A 22,304-nucleotide genomic window follows, 5' to 3' on the forward strand; every position below is an offset into this window, starting at 1 on the left:
ATTAGCATTATTTTATTCAGAATAGTATATAATATAAATCTATAATATCTTAGCTAAGAAATTCTTAATTATTGTTTGATAAAGATTTGAGGTAGAAAAGGAAACAAAGAAGTTGTGCTGCCCTAACATCATGATTATATATTATTCCTTTAAAATATTAGAATTTTACCAGGCATTGAAATGTTATCATATTATCTATCCTACTGATCAAGGTTGTAAAAGCGTAACTGTAGTTAGAGCCACACTGCTTTTCTTGCTAACACATACTAGAATAAAACCTGTATTATTTTCTGTATTTATAGGAAATAATAAAGAATCAACTAATTCTGACTATGCTTCAAGTAATGATGATAATAATAAGAATGACAAAAGACCCCAAAACATCACCTTCTATTTTTTTTTTTTTTTTAATTTTTAGCGTTGAGGCAGAGACAAGTGAATAGAAAATTCAGGTTTCTGATTTATTTTTTGTTTCCTCTTGCAAGCCTTAGACTCTGAAATGGCTTGTTCATCAACTATGTGAGAAATACATTTTTTTTTTTTTTTTAAAAAGCAATTTGGTTGGACAATGTCTCCAAACTTAGAAACCATCTGGTTATTACAGCAAAAACTTTAGAGATTTTTCAAGCAGATGGGCAAATGCAGGGGAAGCAACTGTAGTAGTAATTTTAACTTTCATTTACATTCAATTATTAAAATGAGAGTAGATTTTATTAGTGGGAATTACGTAGATGCTAAAGATTTTATAAAATGAAACTTATTATATGTGTTCTAAATGTAGACATTATCTAATTTAAAATGTTAATTTGCTGTCAGTCCACAATGTACAAATCAAATCTAACATCACATTTTTGAAGTACTTTCATTTTTCATTCTGAAGGTGAAAGGACAGTTCTGAATGGGTGCAGATCACCTGTGCCATTCCCGCTCAAAGCAGAATGGAAGAGCCTTTTCAGCAACCAGTTTTGTCTTTCGAGAAGTTTGCATCAGTCAGCCTTTAGCTCTGGGCTTTCCCGAGCGTGTGCCTAGGACACCGGCACACACAGTTTTAAACAGCGCTACGTGATTGTCACCAGCACGCAGACATGGCCACCCCTGACACCCAAGACCTGCAGTACAGGGCTGTGCCCTGCTCTGAAAATCCTGCATCCAAACCCAACCCTAAGAGACATTTCCTGATTATTTATCAGTAGCTTAACATCTAATATGATGGGACTTTACAGTTCGTTCAACATACTTGAGATTAAGTGTCAGAATATTTCCTTCTCTTTCTAAATGAACACGGTAAAATGCTTAGTGTTGGCTTCTGTTACTACTGCACCACTGGCTCAAGATCACATACTTGTAATTATATATTCTGAATGTGTAATGTGTGCTGTAGGTCCATAATCAGGAGACTTAACCATTTAAAAGTAATTTATTGTCAAATGAAAATCTTTATCCTCAAAGATCAACATGTGTGTGGATGGATGCATGCGTGTATATGTGCATATGTTGCACATGTGTGTATGCATGTATAGTGTATGCATGTGTGCATACGCATGTATGTGTGCATGTGTGCACATGTGTGTATGTGTATACGTGAGTGTATATTCACACACATTCGTATGCATAGTTATTATTCTCTTCACTTGGCTTTGATACCACAGTCTGAGTTCATAAAGCATCAGTTACTTGGTGAAATTATATCATCAAACCCACAAAAGATTGAAAACTTAACTCCATTCCTTCAAAAGCCAGGCAGCTCTGAATTGAACTAAGCGGCTTTCCAGGGAAGGAGGCTACGGGAGCCGCTGCGAGCGCAGGGTGTGCTGGGAGGGGCTGAGACACCTACCGTCTTGCTGAGGTAGCCCGTGCTGGAGTTCATGCACTGAAGCCCCTCACTGTTGCAGCAGCCCCCACATCTGTAGACGGACACACATGGAGGTTTAAAGAAGGTGTTTGTGGCTGCTCCAAACTCCTTCCCCACATCTACACACACCTCACGTGGCATGCATTGAGTCTTTCTCCACTCATTATCAATACCTGTGAGTCATAGGGAAGGCCAGAGTTACCAGGAGCCGCCAAGGGGAACAGCCCACAGCAGCTGGAAGTCACTTACATTTGCTTTCAGATTCTAAGATTTAAGTTTCATAGATCACTTTAAAGAAATCACTGACGGTATCCTAAGCTGCCCTGTGAACTGGACGACTGTTCATATGTAACAGAGCAGCTAAGGATCTCTTCTATAAAAACTAATTTCTACAGTCATGTAACAAGCTAAACTAGGATTATGCTTTCTCAAAAACGACACCAATATTCCGCAGCACTTATGTTTGGTTTTCTCTACTTAACAAACATTGCCCAGCCAGTGTGTCTCAGTGGTTGAGCATCAGCCCATGAACCAAAGGTCACCGGTTTGATTCCAGGTCAGGGCGCATGCCCAGGTTGTGGGCTCAGTCCCCAGTAGGGGTGTGCAGGAGGCAACTGATCGATGATGTTTCTCTCTCATCGATGTTTCTCTCTCTCTCCCTCTCCCTTCCTCTCTAAAATCAATAAAAACATTTTTTTAAAAAAGAAAACAAGCATTTAATATATAGTTGTTCCCAAGATCTGCAAAGAAGGAGTCATGCACATCTGCTATAATAGGTACTACTTTCTGGTTTCGAAGCAAATATAAACATGATTTCATGTCTCCTTTTAAACTGAGATGTAAATGAGAAGATGGGTATGGTTTTGGACTCGATTCAAAAATTCATTTTCAGGCAGGCTAGTTGGCAATGTTGGGTAATGTCATGGTGGTGGCTACTTGAAATACAAGGGTGTTTTCCATCAAGTGGAACATGGACCTCGAACTCTTTTTTTCAGAAAAGTGAAATTCTGTTCCTTCCATGCTCTCTCTTGGAATTCTGCTTCCAATGACTTAGTACTTTACTTAAAGCACTGTTAACTCTTTAAATGCTGGCCTGCAGGTGATGTGCATCTTAAATGTTCATTTTTCCATACTTCCACTAACGTAAAATTCTTTGGTTACTCAACCACGATGCCATTTTGATTCGTTGGTTTTGTTCTGAAAAAACTTTGCAATCTCAAACCTTTATAGGAATTAATACTAATAACTGAAGGAAATTACTTTTTTTAAGTAACCCACCAGTTTCTACTGTGCCAATTCATGCAACATTATCATCTTTTGTGATGCTTTCTGCTGGATCTGCCAGGGGCTTTACCAAAGTCCCCGTCTCCAGCCAGTTACCTGTGAAACCACAGGACAACAAGCATATCTGAAGAGATGAGTTGGAATGAAAGAAATTTTCTTTCTGAATCAGAAAGAAAATTTATGTGCTATTATTCTGTAAGATACAGAATGTTTGCATGATTAAACTCACAGACTGTGTAAAATATGTTTATATGTTTTAAAATTTTACGATGGGATATCACCTAATTTTAAAAAATTCAAGTGTGTTGACAGATAGGCCTGCACTCTCCCCTATATGTATTTCAAGAAATCATCCTAACCATTCACAGTGAAATCATAAAATGCTGCATTTGGAAAATATCATTTACTTTTGGCCCTAAAAATACTCAGTGGTACCAATGCTGAAATGAAAGGCCTAGGCTGGAGACCCTCACTGGGCTGCTATACGACCCTTTTATATTTTTTCTCTCCCATGCTTACTTTTCAAGATCTCTGCGTTATAGTGCGCAGCGGCAAATTTTATAGTGTCCTCCGTCCTCGAATTGACGTTGGGCTGATCCTGGCTTTGCTGCCAGCCGCCTTTCCGTAACTGGCACTTGTACATTTTCCAGTATTCCGGGTACAGCACAGTCATGAGCTCGTCCACGCTGGACACGGCCCGCAGCTGCTCCTCCAGGGCTTTGCCCGCATACGCCTGGCGGAGAAACGTGCAAGGTCAGTAACCCATCCGAGCGAGGGATTTGGAAACAGAAGCTGAAAGCCCTTTAGGGTTAATATTATATATGCTGGCTCTGGCCCGTGTGGCTCCCAGGAGGTTGCTGGTTCTATTCCCGGTCAGGGCACATGCCTGGATTTTCGGCCTGATCCCCGGGAGGAGACGGGCAGGAGGCAAGCCGATCAGTGTTTATTGCACAGATGTTTCTCTCGCTCCCTCTCCCTTCCTCTCTCTCTAAAAAAATCAATAAAAACGCATTTAAAAATATATATTATATATGCTGGATCCATATTGAAATATTATTAATTACCCCTCAATTAGATAACTTTTCATGGTAAAATATTCATCTGCATCAATACCACAATTGAAGTTAAATTAAATCCCACCATTAAAATATAAAATATATATTTGGTTTTTAAGACTAACATTTTGTGATGTAATTTTAAAAATAATTTTTGAAGCAGCTTGTTTTAGTTACAGTTCTCTTACATAAATGGCCAATTTATAAGTTTGAAAACTTAGTCAAGCTCATGTTCTCTTCCAATATAAATTAAATTAAACTGAAATCCACTCTCATGCTTTGCTTCATTTTTAATTATCAGCATCAATAAAATGTAATTAAGCAGGAGGCTTGAAATTAGGAGTCAGTCTTACAGAAGAGATTTTAGCATCAATAATCGCATGAAAAATGGGATTTCAACCGCACATCACAGTGGGGTTTATAGACTGGCAGAACCTCCAGCATTTCCAAAAAAATTGATCATCGAGATTTATTCTGGATGAAAAAGACATGGAATAGATCAGAAAGCATTAATTCTGCCTACAGATAGTTAACTGCCTATATCGGTGCATCCAATTACGTGGAGCATCCCATATTATATTCAAGTAGTTGCCATATCTAAGAAAAATACATTTTTTTCTAAATGATACTTTGAAATTATGGGAAAATGGTGCATTGTTTAACTTTATCTGCAAAGTGAAATACAACATGAGATGTTTATTTATGTTGTCGTGATTATCCCAGATTTAAAGTCTAAATATACAATACTTTGGACATCAGACGTCAGATCTGTTAACAGTGCAGGTGACTGCCTCCCATATCCCCAGCCACGTGTCTTGGATGAACATCAGCAAACTGCACTCTAACTGGTTATAGTTTCCGGTTTCTAATTTTTGAAGTAAAAAATTAATAAATTCACTTTAAAACATCAAAATATTATTTAATTGAAAGACTTTTCACCACTATTTTTAAGAATCCAAGTTATTCTGATGCAGGTGATCTCTGTACTACATTTTGAGAAACACAATCTATAGCAGTTTTTCTTTTATTACAGAGCTTTCCTACCAGATAATAAAACTGGCTATGAATTCTGGGGTTTCTTCATCATTTATTGTAGGAATTGATCATATCACTTACTCTCTTTAGGTCTAAGTTATGAGAATATTGGTATTTTCCCGTTACCTTCTTGAATATATAGGATGGTTCTTGATATGCCATATACTCTATAATCCCATTGAATAGATGGAGGGTGGGGACGGGGTGGAGATCTTAGCTTAAAGGAAAGTGACAAAATATCCACATACAGCTTCCCAATGAAATGTTTACGAAATATGTATCTCAGGAAATCTCAAATGTGACACAAAATGCAAGAATCAAACATGTTTCAGAATCTAAAAGGATACCGCTGGAGGGAAATATTATCGAAGTGCATGGGTGAGTCTGCGGTCACCGCTGCCTGAAGGGCTCCACCACAGGGGGTTCTGTTTGTACCTGTCTGCTGGACTCACCCCTGAACACAAGAGCAACATGGGACTGTGATAGGTGGGTCCCTGGGGTTCTTTTCCCCATAACTCAGCTGGGATTAAAGTCAGGTAGCGACCTAAGCCAACCACAAGTCTCACATGAAACAGGCACGTGACACACCAACGTCCTACAGCACAAGGAAAGATACGCACCAAATTCTAAGAAAAAGGGCGGCAATGAAGAAGGATTTCCAATGAAATATTGCTTGAAGTTTTAAGGCAAATAAGGCAGTATCTTAAAATTTAGAAATGGAAAATAACTATAACTATAATTATGTATATATAAGAGAAAACATTAAGATACCCAATAGAGCGTTAGGAGAAAAAATAGAAGCATACAATTCACAAGAGAGAAAATGCAATATAAAAATGGAAATAAAAACATACTAGTAGGAAATAAAAGTTATACATATTTATATTCTTAGGCTGAAAAAAGGCCTGAGGGTGAATATAAAAATAAAGGTAACCCGGCCGGGCGTGGCTCAGCGGTTGAGCATCGACCTAGAATCCAAGAGATCAGGGTTTGATTCCCGGTTGGGGCACATGCCCGGGTTGCGGGCTTGATCGATGACTCTCTCATCATTGATGTTTCTATCTCTCTCTCCCCCTCCTTTCCTTTCTCTGAATCAATAAAGGTATGTTAAAAAAAATAATAATAAAATAAAATAAAATAAATAAAATAAAATAAAGGTACACTATCTGTATGGTAGAAAGCACTATAAACAAAGTAAAAGAGAAACAATAAGGTTGGAAAGCTATTTGCAACACACATGAAGATGGACAAAGGCTAATCTTAAAATATCACAAGAACACATCAATGAGAAAAAATAAACAGGTACTTCAATAAAAAATGGGAGAAGAACTGAATATTCACAAAGAATAAATATAAGTAATATGTAGTCAGTGATGTCCAAAGGGAAGAAAACTGTAATTCCTTTCAGTCATGGTGGGTACATAAATTTGTACGGCTATTCAAGAAAAATGTGCTATTTCAAGTGAAAGGGCCTTAAACACAAGCTCCACTTTAGACAGCAAATTCACTTTGGAATTAAATTTCTTTTTTAAAATATATCTTTATTGATTTCAGAGAGAGGAAAGGAGAGGGAGAGAGAGAAACATCAATGATGAGAGTGAGTCATTGATCGGCTGCCTCCTGCATGCCCCCGACTGGGAATCGAGACCACAACCTGGGCATGTGCCCTGACTGGGAATCAAACCCCGATCGCCTGGATCCTAGATTGATGCTCAACCACTGAGCCACGCCCAGCTGGGTTGGAATTAAATTTTCTATGCAACAGAAGTGATAATATAACTAAGCCAGATATATGTATAAATTTATCCTGAGGCTGTTTATAATAAAGATAAAAATCTATACAGATAATAATAAGGAATTGATTAAACAATGTGCAGTAAGAACGGAAATCAGCACAAAAAGTAATGCGATGACACTCTAAAAGGATGATACAGATTTGTAATTTAGACATGAAAAGAGTATATTCTATGAAAAAGTAGAGTACACAGTTTACACACACACACACACACACACACACACACACAATATTCATCATGTAGTACAATCTGTGAACCCTGAGATAAAAGACACCTCCTAAGAAGGGCTGGCGGCTATCTGGGCTCAAAGCTAAACCACCAAGCCCAGCAGCCGTTCCCACGCAGGGCCATCTCCCGCAGAGCACGCTGCAGGGAGAAGCCTGCCCTGAGCTGCCCGCCGCACTGTGTCCTGCGTCTTTGCAGCCCTTGCAGAGAGAGGACCGCCCGGGATCCCACTTCAACCAGCCGACTGAAGCTGCAGCTCGGACCTACCACAGCGGCTCTATTCTGACCAATCAGGACCGTGCCTTTTGGACCAATCAAACTCTGAAAAGTCCCTATTTGCATGAGGATGGGCCAATCAGGGCTGGGGGGGACTGGTGTCCATATAAGCCAGGTCCCCTCTGGCTCTGGGAGCCGCACTCTCCCTTCCCATCACAGGCTGAAGACCGCGCCTCCCGGCTGGGCTGACACACCAGGCGTCTCGCCGGAGCAGAGCAGCGGGGAGCTGAGCAAAGCGCAGCGAGCAGGCCAGTGCAGCGCAGAGCAGACCCTGGGACATTCCACCGAGGAGCGGAGCCGAGCTGTCTGGCCGGGAGGTCCTGGCCTCAGGGCCACCTGCCCAGGGCTGCCTCACAGCTGTGCTGTTTTGCACTGAATAAAGTTTCCTTCTCTCCTGCACCTCAAGCTGAGGGTTCCTGCTGGCGCTGAATTGGTGCCAAGGACCATCGGTTGACAAACCTTTTCACAGAACAAAATTTATATGTGGGTACGTTGCATACTTTTGTATATACAGTTTTAAATGATACGCAGCAAAAGCAACAGTTATATTCTCCAGTTTGCAGGATTAAGGTAATTATTGTGTTCTTTATATATTTCTATATTTAAAATGTTTAAATCAGGAACATACGTAACTTAATTTTTAAAGTAATCATGTTTAAGAATATTGGCAGGCAGTTCATAGTATTTGCTCATTTCAGCTTTTGATACACTTAGCTCTTATTTCTGCACGCCTTCGGTATGTTCCTTAATTTATAACAATCTTTGGCAAAAGCGATCACAGTCAAATGGTATAAAGGTAACTCGATATTGAGCAATTAACTTACTTATTCCTACTAGACTTCAACGATTATATTTGTGTGGAAGAAAAATGAGCGTTATTGTCAAAAGACCCAGATTTCCAGCCTGGCTACAGACCTTACGTAACTGAGTAACGTTATATTTCATTTCTTTGAATGTCATTTCACTCTGTGAAATGGGAATATACAGCTGAGCCTTGAACAACTTAGAAGGGGGTTAGGGACACCCACCCCAGTGTAGTCGAGAATCCACATATAACTTTTGCCTCCCTTAAAACTTAGTTTTTCCTCAGTATTGACAGGGAATTGCCCCCCCCCCCCCACACACCAAAACCTGCAGAGGCTCCAGCGGCCTATATAAAATGGTGCAGAACAGTGCATCCCACAGACGGATAACAGCACCGGCATTTATCTGCCTCTGCGTGAACCTGCACGGCTCAATTCCACGTTGTTCAGGGTCTACTATAATAATCTTTTTCTCAGAGTTTTCATGATAATTCAAGTAGACATTTTGATATAGAAGTGTATTATACATTTTGTAGTCAGGTGGGATTACTTGTCAATATAACATCTTTAGGGAGCAAAGCACAGTACAGAGTTTATTTTTAGATAAATGGAATGTTTTACACCAATTTGAACTATAACTCTCAGTACTATACCAGTTCTGGGCAGTATTTCTTTGTCTATAATTAAATTTTTTTTCAATTACAGTTTACACTCAGCATCATTTTGTATCATTTTCAGGTGGGCAGTAAGTATTTCGTTGGATCTGTCTTCTGCATTTTCATCCCAAATGAGCTGCACCCTAGGAAACGAGCATCGTCAGCTAAGTGACAGGGCTGTCCTGGGACCGAGAAGACCAGTATGTTGAGCACAGGTCCCGCCCGCGGCCCGCGGCCCTCCCATTCGCCGTCCACCTCGGAGGGACTGTAGGAGGTGAGGGACCCGGGGATGAGTTTGGAACCAGGGAGATGCTGGAATCTTTCAAGTCGGGGTCCTGTCCACGGGAAAGTCAGGTTCTTCCCCGATGCTCCCGTCTTTAGGTTCGCCAGCGTTCAGGGGAAAGTGAGGTTACCTGCCTGAAGGTGAATGCGTCCCTGTAGACGCATCCCCTGACTCTCAGGGGGAGGAAGCAGGTCTCTGATCCCAGAAGTCACACGGTGACAAGAGCCTCGGGGTTTCGCCTGCGCTCTGTAATTCTGAGCTATCAAGAATCGCAGCAGGAAATGAGCTCTGGTCACTTCGACAGTGACCCCTAATCGACTTTATATTTTACACACAGTTTGCAAAACCTACTTTTCCTCTTGTTCCTCTGCGCTCACTAGGGGCTGTTCAGGTGCCCGTCGGGGAGAAAGCGCGTGCACGTAGGCTGTCCTTGCTCCCGAGGACGGTGATAACCCAGAGCCCGAGGTGAGTGGCAAGGGTGGCAGTCACTGAGGATTCATGTTAGCAACGGTTCTGGACTTGCCAAGGAGTGGAAATGAGCTTTCGGAAAACTTACAAGTCCAAGGTCAACCTTCCCTTTAAACAACCACCAAGTCCATGGCCGCGCTGAATATAAATTTGACACTCATTTAATAGTTTTGTGATGTTGAAAGTGCACAGGGAAATGCATATGGTTGACTTACGGAAAATTTCCTCTCGCCTGAAAGCATACACTCCTACCAAATACTCATAACCAGAGCTGAAAGAGTGGGCAAGAGTCCATCAAAGAAGGGGGGTCACACTACTTCATTTTCAAGAAGTGCCCAGAAAGGGCCATAAGCAAATCCGGCTACTTGTCCAAGATATCCATATTTGGGGGGAATGGGGGAAATAATTTAATGTTCAAAAGGAAAACAAGGGACCTTTATATTTTTCTTAAAATGCACACACATTATCTTTAAAAGTCTGGCTTAAGTAGTATTTTATATTTGAAAAGAAATGTACATTGTCACGGACAAGTTCATAAAATGAAGCAGAGGGAAGATTACTTGGTCAAATTATCAGTTTGATAGGATAAGAAATTTACTAAAAGTTTTCTTATTAATTTATTTTAAATTAAATTTATTGGGGTGACATTGGTTAATAAGATCATACAGGATTCAGGTGTACATTTCTATGATATGTGATCTGTATATTGCATTGTGTGTGCCCACCACCCAAAGTCAAACCACCTTCCTTCACCATATTTGTCCCCCTTTACCCTTCATCACCCCCTTCCCTCTGGTAACCACCCCACTGTTGTCTGCGTCTATGAGTTTAGTTTTACATCCCACATATGAGTGCAATCATGTGGCTCTTGGCTTTTCCTGATTGACTTATTTTGCTCAGCATGACATTCTCAAGGGTTTTAAAAAAGGATATTTTTCATATTATTCATCTTCCTTGTCATCTCTTTGTCCTTGAAAACCCCCAGAAATTATCAGTAGGAATCAATCTATCCTAAGGCAGTGGTCAAGGTCAATAGCTACAAGACCATTAGGTTGTCTCTCTTCTTTGAAAACAGGGTCAGAGCCAATCATCAGAATCAGTGGTGGCTGAGTTACCCTTCCCCTGAAAACGCCAAGGGGCTCGCCGTTGATCCCTCCGGCTCACCAATGGCGGTTGTGTGACAGATGGACTGTGGCCGCTGTTTCCTTCCACTAACAGTCCGTGCTGGGCAAATGCGTACATTTTAAGAGTATATTCTAATTATTGAAAAATACTCCTTCAAAGGGAATCTGGGTAGGTGGCAGAAGGAAGAGGGTTTTGGACTTGATAAATCATCCAAAACACTGTTACAAAATTCACCTGTAAAATTACCCTTTGGTGGAGAATCAAAAATAAATATGGAAAATCCGACGGTATTCTTCTGAGGGATAGAAATGTGTGAATGTCTGACCGAACCTCAGCACATCATGTCACCTGGTGTTTCAGGGCAGGTGTCAGAGCAGGACTCCTTCCCCCACGGCCACACGTCACACATGTCTACACACCTGATGGCCTCAGATAGTCACCTCGGGAGCAGATATTTAAATGTCAGTTTCATGTTTGAAGTTTTTAATCGGAACCTCTAAGTGTTAAATTTTAGTTTTGCCTAATCCTCTGAAATGTTTTATTGTAAATTTTGAAAATAATACTATAATGAAGAGTGGATTTATTATATATCTACTATTAATAGCATAAATTATTTATTTTTTTAAAAAATAAGTCACTTTTTAAATTTATCACATATATGAATTAAATATCAAATATTGATTTCATCAAAATTGGAGTTCAATAGACTCTTAGAAAATATTTTAATTATTCATTTTCGATTGCTGTCTTTTGAGATAAGTTTCCAGATTAATGCACAAACGACACACTGCACAATGAGACTCGAGGCACACTGGTTTCCTGCCCTGAACACTGAGGGCCACCTGCTGCCTCTCATTCATAAATGGAAGTGACTTCCGTTCCTTGCCAAAGGGCAAAATGACCTCAGAAATACTAATTTCCACTTTTCCCCCCAGAAATGATCACAAAAACAGCACCAGGGAGGTGAAGCCAAAAATAATGAGTGTATTTACTGCCTACTAGGAGAATGCCAGGGAACCAAAACACATTACTCAGATATTCCAGTGAACACCGCGCAGAGCGCTGGCTCTCGGGGTGACCCCCCAGCGTCACTGGGCGACGTCCGCCGACTTGCTTCCAGGCTGTGGGGGCGATGCTGTGGCCACTGGTGTGTAGAGGCCAAGAAGGCGGCTCAAGGCGCCCGGAGGCCGCTAGGAAAAGTGCTGCTGTCCAGGCCCATCTGTCCCGGGCGGGACAGTGCTGCCACCAGGAAGCCCTGCAGCTGGGCAGGGCGGCTCTGCCACTTAGCAGCCTAAGAACATGGCCCAAGGTTCACAGTTTGCATGAACTTCACCTTGTAAAGTGCCCAGAGACATCAGGATGAGGGAATGAATGGATGGGAAACCCCAGCGCCTGGGCTTAGCAATGGTCACATTCTTCGGGGGATTTGCTTATAGTCAGGGTAGTTGCTGGTCTTTCTTTTTACACAGGCGTTTCTCAAAGCAGTTCTGTTTCATAACAAGAAGGGAGTGTAGCAGGTTAGGCACAGGCTTCCCAGGTAAGTCAGTTCAAAATGTTTCATAACTATTTTCCTTTCATTGCTTATAATTATTTTGCTGAAGATTCAACTAATTTCAAAAACACATTTTACATATTTTTAAAAAAATGTTTATTTGGAAAATTATTTTGAAGTTAAAAAAATGTAATGGGTATTATAATATTTCCTTTTCCTAAAGTTTCTTCTCTTCTTCGATATTTTAAAGACCAATTTTTGTTAATGCTATTTAATACTGAAAGCAATGATAATGCTTTTAAAAGATCTTCAATCAACAAATAATATTCACACCAAAAAGTGAACAATCACAAGGTCACAGCTGGATGAAAGTGTACACACGGAATGAACCCCTATAATCACACCCAGGTCAAGACTCAGACCCTTCTTCGTTCGTAGTTCTAACTCTCAAGCTCTAACTCTCCCCCAAATGTTCCCATTGGTCACGTTTCTATTTTCTACCAACAAACTTCATTTTTACCCCTTTTCAAGTTATACATACATGGCGCCCGGCGGCATGTCACAGCTTGTGTTGGGTGCTTTTCCTCAAGCTCCTCTTTGGGACCCTCGCCTCTGCTGTGTGAGGCAGAGGCTTCCCTGCTGCCTCGTCTCCATCCTGTGAATTACTGCAAATTATCACCGAGTCTAGGCTCTGCGTGACTTCTGATGGACAGAGCACGCATTGCGGGGTGGGCATGTAAGTGGAAACAGAACTGGTGGCTCATGGGGTATGGATATACTTAGCTTTACGGATACGGCCAAACATTTTCCCAAAGTAACTACCAGTTTACACAGTCAGCAACGGGGTGGTTCCAGAGGGAAGGGGTGGGGGGTGGCAAAGGGTGAGGGGCCACATATGTGGCGAGGGAAGATGATTTCACTTTGGGTGGTGGGCACACTATGCAATATACAGATCGTGTATCAGAAATGTACACTTGAAACCTATATGATCCTATTAACCAATGTCACCCAAATAAATTTAATTTAAAAAAAAGAAAAAGAAATTACAAAAAAGTTTTTAGTAAATTCCTATCTAATTAAACTGATAATTTGACCAAGTTTATGAGATTGTCCTAGAGTTGTACATAAAAGTTCCCTTTCCCTATGTTTGCCGACCACGAGTGATGTAGGTTTTTAATGTCAGTCGTTCTGAAGGGTATGTGGTATATCTCACTGTGGTTTGATGCACAGTCCTTGCTGACTGACGATGCTGAGCACTTTCATGTGATCCAGACGCTGGTCATCCTCTTGTAAGAAGTGCCAATGAAAAGTCCAGTCCTTGTGTACGGTACATTTTTAATAAGTGTAGATAATGATGATATTAATAAAACCTCAGGCCTATGGTTTGCTATTTATAAAATGTAGATTATAAAATGTACCTTACAAAGCTACTGTGTGTGTGAATAAGATTTTAAAAACCCATAAAAAGAAGGCTGGCACACTAAAAAGTCACCTGTCTCTAATAAGGTATTTTAGATAAATAGCAAAGGAGAGAAATTTTTATGACTTTATGACATTTACTGAAAGACTCCTGTATGTCAAAGGCTGTTCTAGGCATGCCATTTGTAAACAAGGTCTCTCCTTTCATGGAGTTTACATGCTAGAAATTATATAGATTTACTTTGAGGGCAAAGAATATTAATTATAAGGTTCCTAAGTTGTTCTTTCTAAGGAAGTCCTCAGGGATACCTGATCTGTATTTTGCAGTTAACTCCAGATGGATTTCCGGTTGCTTACGGGCCTCTGTGTCTAAAGGATTCCAGACTATGCACTAAAGGGGCAGGGAGTGGGATCTGTTGCTATGAAACAATGTTGAGTAAAAACAAAGCTGAATTATTTCACCAGAAGTACTGTGTCTGAAACACAGAAATCCCGGTTTGTATTTTACCAGCCCTTGAGCTGTAAACTTTCTCTTTATAATTAAAACCTATTTAAGAACCTACTTCAAAGTGAGCAAAAAGCATAAATCCTTATATGCTTTCCTTTACAAATTCATTTACTCATGTACTTATTTCATATGGTACTAATTCTGGATGAGGATTGCACCCTGGAGGGTGTGTGTGTTGAGGGGTTGAGGCATTCCCAGGACTCAGTAAACAGGCAAACTAGAAAATGATGGAAGATCATCGCCCTCTCTAATTCACCATTAAGGAATGGGAAAGGTTTTTCCGGGGGCAGAATCGCTTACTGAGCTTTAGGGAAACCACAAACACACCCTCACCCGACCGGGGACTCCTAGACCCTCAAGTGCCTCCTTTAGGGACAACCTTGCTCACCCTGACAAAGCCCCGAAGAACAGACTTCCTTTGGCATTTGAACAGGTGTCAGGCTGACTTTTCCTTGACAGTGCTCCCCGCCCCGCCAGCTCCCTGACTCCGCCGACACATCCCCACGCTGATTTCCAATCGTCCCCCTCACTCCCACCCCTCGGTCCCGCGTGGGGCGCTCGGGCCTCCTGACTCAGGCTCCATAAACAGGAGCTGAAGGGCAACTCACTCACGCTCTGCCAGCCTCTCTTCGTCTTTCAGGGAAACTCCACGGGTGCTGGACCCTTTCTGTCCCTGCAGAGCACGAGTTAATCCTTTACCTTGATCCCCCCGCCTATTCTAGTCTTTCTATTAGCATGGGAACCTGCGGCTCTCCCAAATTTAAAAATAAATGCAAACATGCACACGCAGAAAACCCTCAGAGAGCCCCCCCCCCCCCCCCGAGCTCTGTCGCCTCCTGCACAGCTTCAGTCCTGGGCGCGCGGTCTGTCCCTGCCCCGGTCCTCACGTCCCGGTCACCTGTCCACGCTCCAGCTTGTTTCTGTCCATCGCTCTACGGGAACCAGGTCCCACCACTCCCGCGAGCTGTCCTTTGCCCCATCACGCTCCCTCTGTCCTGTGGTCCCCACTGAGCTGTTACTGTGGCCAAACCACAGGCTCTTTGTCCCCCGAGACCACTGCTCCGCTTTTCCTTCTCCGGAGGGGCTGTTCTCAGGACCCTCTGCTGGCCTCCCTCACACGGCACCCTAAATGTCTGAGTTCTCAGGGCTCAGAAACAACCCTTCTCATGACCCTCTCCCGAGGACCCCGTCCATTCCCACCCTGCAAGGGGGGTCGGTGTCCGAGGACCCCAGCGCTCCCGCGCGGACGCTCAGACCCCCTCTCCTCCCAGCCCGGCCATCGGAGTTCTCAAGGTCCCATTCCTATCACATCCCCCCCGGAATTCATGAATTTCTGTCCAAGCCCAGTTCTTCCCGCGTCATGGCCCAAGGCTCTGGAATTATATTTCTCATCTCCGTTTGCTTGTTTCTAAATAGAATCGCTCAGCAAGTACTAAGAATCTTACCTCGAAAATGCAGCAGCTCTCTCCAGGCCCACCGCTAGCCTGCGGGCCGAAGCCCGGCTGCCTCGGGCCCGCTTTGCCGCATCACGTCCCGCATCACGTCCCGCCTGACTCGCTGCTCCCGACTCCGCGCGGTCAGAAGGGTCCTGGCTGCCACCCACTGAATGCTGCCCCCGGCCCGTGGGGCCTGCTCAGAGGCTTCAGCCCACGAGGCTGCTGTTGGGGCTCCAGCCCCGTCGCATCCCGCCCGCACCCACAGATCGTGGGGTCGCCGAAGCTCCAAGGCTTTTGAAAGAGTTTAAAACCTTGGACAGATCTGTTCCCACTGCGAGAATTACATCGTCCTGCAACAGACGCGGTGGCGAGGTTTCAGCTGAAACTCCACAGACTCCCCGCAGCTTTCCAAGCACTCGGCCTAAATAACCTCGCCCCGTGCTCCGCCTACCTCAGCACCCGCCTTGCTTTTCCTTTCGGCCCCGCAGGCCCCGCAAACCCCGCTTCTGTATCTCTGTGCGACTGGCTCCCTATGTGCCCGCCGTCCCGTATACTCTCCTCCAGGGCATCCGCCCCGGCATCGAGGGGAGCGAAGGTAAGAGCAGGCGAGGTGTAAGCAGTTTCCTGTCATTTTTCATGTCATGGAATCACTCTATAAATAACGCTTCCCTAAAACCAACGAGAAACATTAGAAAAAAATCTAAAGGTAAGTTAACTCAAATTTGATTCAAATTGCTGAGCAGTAACTATTGATGATGATGTGTTTGTTTTCTTAAGGGGACTAGGGTTTCATTTAGGGAGTTGTTCTCTGTTTATCTGAATCAAGAAATAAGAAAATAAACACAACGCTCAAACAGTATTACGTCTGTATTTTAACTAGTTATTTGACCATATTAATAGTCAAACTCTTTGACTAGGTTAAGTCAATAGCAGATGGTAAACATAGGAAATTCACATCTCTTTGAATATTTTTCTCTATTTTACTTGCACACTCAAAAGTGTGGATAGTCAGTCTTTTAAAAAAAGTTTTAAAATCCTATCTTTAAAAAATAGAATGCAGGAAAGCAGAAGGAAGGGAGGGAGGGAGGGAGGGAGGGAGGGAGGGAGGGAGGGAGGGAGGGAGGGAGGGAGGGAGGGAGGGCAAGCCTGACCCAAACAGACCTCACAAAAAGTAACAAAAGAAGTATTTATTCATGCAAAGACTAATTAACAAGGTATTAATGAAGACCCCCTGCGTTTGCATTTTAAGTGAAGAATTTTAAACACTTAATTGCATTTCTCTTCCTTCTTGTAGCGCAGGGGGAGGAGAGCACAGGGCCTCAGAACTGCATTCCGACGGCAGTAGTTTGGGGCGTGAGCAGGAAAGTCAGGCGTTTGCGAGGAAAAGACATCTCCAGCTCCTTTCCCAGAGCGCCCAGAAGTCACACGAGGTCTGCAGAGCTCTGTAAGGCTCCGTCGCCACTCTCTTCCTCCAGCCCCAGGACCTCGGAGAATCACCTTCTTGGTCTACGCCTGTGCCTCCGGTACGGAGCCTTGTTGGGCCGCCACTTGCCCTCCCTGCCCAAACCTCTTATTAGCTAAAACAAATAACAGTTTACAAATATCCCCGCGTCATCAGAACGGGAGTCCTGTCGCACTACAAGTTAAAGGCGGCTGAAAAAGACCCAAAGAAAAAAGGTACCAAATAAAAAAGCGAAATCAACGACCACGGAGTCCACAGAAAGGCAGGCAGGGGGCCACGAGCTCAGCATCAGTGAGGATTAAATATCTTATTTAATCAGATATTTAATTAAATATCTGATTGGAATACCCTTCCCCTCTGTGACAAGACACCACTCGCATCCCGTTTTTCCAACGTGTCAGTTCTGTTGTTAGCTAACGAGCAACGGCAGTCACGGTCACGACAAATGACACAGAATGAAGTGACACAGGAACTTTCCATCTCATCGGTTTTACTGTTTATCAGGCAGCTGATGCCTGTACAGATTTCGTCAGGTTATGCGTAATGTTCACGGGCATTGGAGCTAAAACCTGTACGGAATCACCACACACACTTGCTAGACTGGCGGAATCCAAAAGAAAACCAAATTCAGTGTTTGTGAGGATGTGGAGAACCTGGAACCTTCCCATGTCGTTCATACAAATGTAAATATACACTGTTGAGAAGCGAGTTTGACGGTTTCTTAAAAAATTTCTACAGACGCTTACATGGCCCCCTAATTCCACTGCTACCGACATGTCCACACAAACGCTTGTAGGTGAGCATTCTTAGATTATTCATACATAATAAACCCAAACTGGAGAACATTTTAAAGCTCCATCAACTGTCTACATGGATAAGTAAAATGTGTTATATTGATAATGATGAATACGACTCAGCAATTAAAAGGAATAATCTACTGATAGATACAACATGGATGAACCTCAAAAATATTGTGCTAAGTGAAAAAAGCCAGACACAGAAGACAACGTGTTGTATAATTTCATTAATAAGCAAATTCTGGAAAATAACAAAAGTATATAAAATGCACACAGATTGGTGGTTGCCTGCACTGGCGATGGGGCAGGGAGTGACTACCTGAACACAAGGGGACATTTTGGGGTAGTAAAGATATTAGAAAACTAGATTATGGTGATTGTTGTGTATCTTTAAATCATTATCCAATTACAGTTGGTACATTTTATAGGACGTAAATTATACTGAGATAAAGCTGTTAAGAAACGACAGTGTTCAAAAATAGGGGGATAAGCGGAGGAAAAGAAAGAGGTCTCCGGGACAGAGAAAATAAAAAAATGGAATTTACAGATGAACTGCTATGTTTTGTTAATAATTTTCAGTGGGGTTTTTACAGTTATTTTGGAAAGTCTGGGAAATATTTGTGGTAGGGAAAAGCAAACAGAAGTAAAGGTTAGTTCCAAATGACACCCTAAAAAACCTGTATAAGAAAAAAAAAGTTATTCAAGGGTAAGTAATAGAGCATCATGATAAAATAAATAACATATATATATATATGATGACAGGTGGGTGAGAAGTGTGCCTATGGGCTGGGGGGTGGAGGAAGATGAGTGTGTGGGGATGGAGGCATAAAAGGAGGGGTAAGAGAAGGGATACAGGCCAGCTCCTTGTCTTCTATAACAACAAGCCAACAGATTAAATCTACTTGCAAAAAAAATCAAGAAAGTACCAAAATTATAAAACGAAGGTAACTACCAAAATCAGCCACTAAAAGACTAGAAAGAGGTTGTCCCTGGAGCACAGGCCTTAAGGCCAGGGAAGGCTGTGGGGGGGCAGCTTTTCCATCAGCAGCCCCGTGACACTATTACATGTTAACTATTCTCATGCAGCGCTTAATTAAAAATGATCAGATCTTCAATAATTTGGTTGAAATGCATAACCCAATATTTTATCAGATGTAACCGCACTATAGTAGGAAAGTTTCAATATCCTCCATAAATAAGACCGAACTTTTTAAACAACTTCTCGCCCCTTGTTACCAATACGAATCTGTGGCAAACAATTCTTATTGTCCCCGTGTGTAACTAGCTTTTTCTTTTTTTTTTTAAAGACAACCCAATCTCGAGACTTTGTTTTGTTTGGTTTTTAAATTAAATTTATTCCCCAATACATTGATTAATAAGAGTTTATACATTTCTATAATATATTTCTGTCTATTGCATTGTGTGTGAACCACCCAGGTACTAGCAATCTCTGTGTCCCTCAAATTACTTCATTCCTCTTCTCACCCATCAGAATGGCACCCATATTCAAGGCCCTGTCTACACAGTCATTTCATCTGGAATTTTCCTTCGGCCATTTAAGCAATACTTTAAAATCCACATCTTGGCTCTTGAGTATTAACTCTTTTAAGACTGTGGCAGTTTCCATCATCATTACTCAGCAAGTTCTCGCCAAGTTCTCCTTCTGTGTGAGAAACTATTCCGTTTGTGGACATGGAGACAGGTAAACAAGTTTAAGGGCAATAGACAAGAATTTCTAAAACACACACAATGTGTACATTTTTTAAACTAAAAGTAACCACTTTTATGGGTTATCAAAGCCTCTTGGGAAGTCAGCATTAGCTAATTGCTTTTGGGAAAACGGAGGGAAAGGAACTTGTAAACCATAAGAACCTCGTAAAAATTGCAAAGTTAAGTGGGAGAAACCTAAGAGAGAGCAAAATCCTTTGAAAAGAAAATGCTCAGAACGAATGTGCTTTTGTGGGTATGCATACCTACGTATTCCTTAAAAATGACAGGCTTGTACTTTTTCAGGTGCAGATGAAAATGCCTTTGTTCTTTATTTTCCTTCAGATATCGTTCGTTCTTTTATGCAGCACTGTTACCCACACTTTTAATTGTACATAACACATACCGGCCTGTACCTCCCTTATATGTGATATAAGATGGCTTTGCAATCTTGTTACTTTACCGCGGGAAGACTAGTTTTGCTTGTGTTTTTAACAATTTAAATTACGACAGTGTAGAATAACCTTTGTCCATTTTTCGATGTAAAAAGATAGACTTCTAACTCACAGCTGACCCAGTCGGACTCTTTACACATCATAAAACAGGAACAAGAAGAAAAAAACCACAAAATCCCAGTAGACAGACGCCACAGCTACCTTTTCACTTTTCAGCACTAGAGGTTTTGGACAGAGGCTCTTAGAGGAAACTACTCAGATGAACAGCTTATCTTCGCCTATAATCTTTGTCCATTTTTGTGCACAGGATGCGTTCCGTGGGGCGAGAGATTGTGAAACATCACATTTAAGAACTTTCAAATTTGGGCGGTGACACTCGGAACAGAACACGGCCGGAGGACCTACGCTGACCTGCCCACGCGAGTGAGGGGACACCGGCCACACGGCCTCAGGCCCACGGCTTAGGGAGGCGCCTGCCCCCTGCAACATTCTCAACATCACGGTTCAGAGGGACTGGGAAACGGTTTCAATAAGGTATGTAAAGTTCTTACTGAAACCTACCTTACGTAAATGGGCACATTTAAATAGCCTCCTATAATAGCCGAAATAGCAAAGGCTTTGAAACTAATCGGCCTTAATTGAGATAGATGTGCCTGTTCATTCAAAAATGGATTTATGTCCACTGTTTCCTGCTTTAAGAAAAAGGCATCATCTCCACCTCGGACCGTCATCGATCTCCTCCACGGAAACTCATGCCTTAATTTCGGTAAGCAGCGAATTCTGTAAGGGCTCTGGGCCTGAAAATTACTTCTTGAATAAGAAGGAAAATATGGGAATAATCTTCACCTAAATCACTAAAACAGAAATAACAGGCTGTATGCCTTGGACGATAATAGCTTTGAATTTCATTCTTTGTTAAGGTTCCCCCACATTTCATTATAAGGTGCTTTCTCTTGCTTTGTAACTTTAAATAACTATCCATCTGTCTATGAATTCAACATAGAAGGTAAGAGCTTAGATTTTAGATCTAGCCTCTGGGTTAAAACTCAGCCACATATCCATCATTTAGTCTCTTTGTGCCTCAGTTAATTCTACTGTAAGGAAGATACAATAAATGCATCAAGACTCCTGTGATATTCACTGAGATGATGCGTACACAGAATTCAGTATAATTCTTGGTTTACATGATGAACACTTCCTAAGTATGAAAATATTTTCTCTAAGGCTCCAAGAAAAGCATGCATTTATTATTACTATTTTCATTTTTCAATTACAGTTTACTTTCAGTATTATTTTGTATTGGTTTCAGGTGTGCAGCATGGTGGTTAGACAATTACATAACTTATGAAGTGATCTCCCTGATAATTCTAGTGCCCACCCGGCACCTTATACAGCTATTACAGTGTTACCGACTGTAGTCCCTGTGCTGTACTTTACATCCCCGAGACTATTTTCTAACCGCCACTGGTACTTCTTAATCCCTTCCCCCTTTTCCAGCCAGCCCCCCAACCCTCCTCCCCTCTGGCAGCCACCAGTCTTCCTCTCTCTGTGTCTAAAGTTAAATTTATACACATATAAGGAATGAAAGACTCTATCTTGGATATAAATATTCATCTCAGTGAGAATATCGCTTGTGATTTTTTAAATGTTTCTTCTTTTTATAATGAAGCATTTCATAATTGCTCCAGTGTTTTCATATTTCTAAATAGGGTCTGTTCACCAAACGAGAAACAATTCTTAGCTAAACACAGAGAGATAGAAAGAAACTATAGACTAAATATTTATCAATGGGCTACACAGTGAAGCATAACTCATTTTATTTTTAAGAATGCATTTAAAAATAATAATCTTAAAAATAATAATCTTTCCAATTTAACAAATGATAACAATTGTTTTTTCAAACACTATCCTTAAACAAAATATCTGATGCATCAGTGTATAAATATTAAATGGTTATACAAAACATACTACTTACAAACCCGAGTGGGGATGTTAAGACCCCTCATTTTGTCATATGAATAAATACCCTAAAATAAAATGTAAACCAACATTAGAAAAGAAATGTAAACTACCATAAAAATTCAAAAATAAGTTTTGTTGAAGGAAGAGGAAATTATTATAAAGAAGCTTGTTTGAAAGTATTCTAAAATGTTCTATAATTGTTCATTCA

General features: G+C 41.7%; 1 protein-coding gene across 2 annotated transcripts in view; it reads right to left on the reverse strand.

Moving 5' to 3' along the window:
• VEGFC (vascular endothelial growth factor C) overlaps window positions 1-22,304 on the reverse strand; it is a 72,312-nt gene that overhangs the window by 19,456 nt on the left and 30,552 nt on the right. Inside the window, exons 1-3 of one of the 2 annotated variants that reach the window (XM_081127202.1) lie at window positions 15,723-16,111; window positions 3,656-3,869; window positions 1,835-2,025 (exon numbers count right to left, since the gene is read on the reverse strand). In XM_081127202.1, the coding sequence (XP_080983328.1) occupies window positions 1,835-2,025; window positions 3,656-3,809 (345 nt within the window). In that variant the 5' untranslated portion in view covers window positions 3,810-3,869; window positions 15,723-16,111. Of the gene's footprint in view, window positions 1-1,834; window positions 2,026-3,655; window positions 3,870-15,722; window positions 16,112-22,304 lie in introns of those variants that run through there. The other variant, XM_081127201.1, reaches the window with a different exon arrangement.

This window comes from Miniopterus schreibersii (assembly GCF_964146895.1).
Source record: "Miniopterus schreibersii genome assembly, chromosome: 2".
Taxonomy (NCBI): Eukaryota; Metazoa; Chordata; class Mammalia; order Chiroptera; family Miniopteridae; genus Miniopterus; species Miniopterus schreibersii.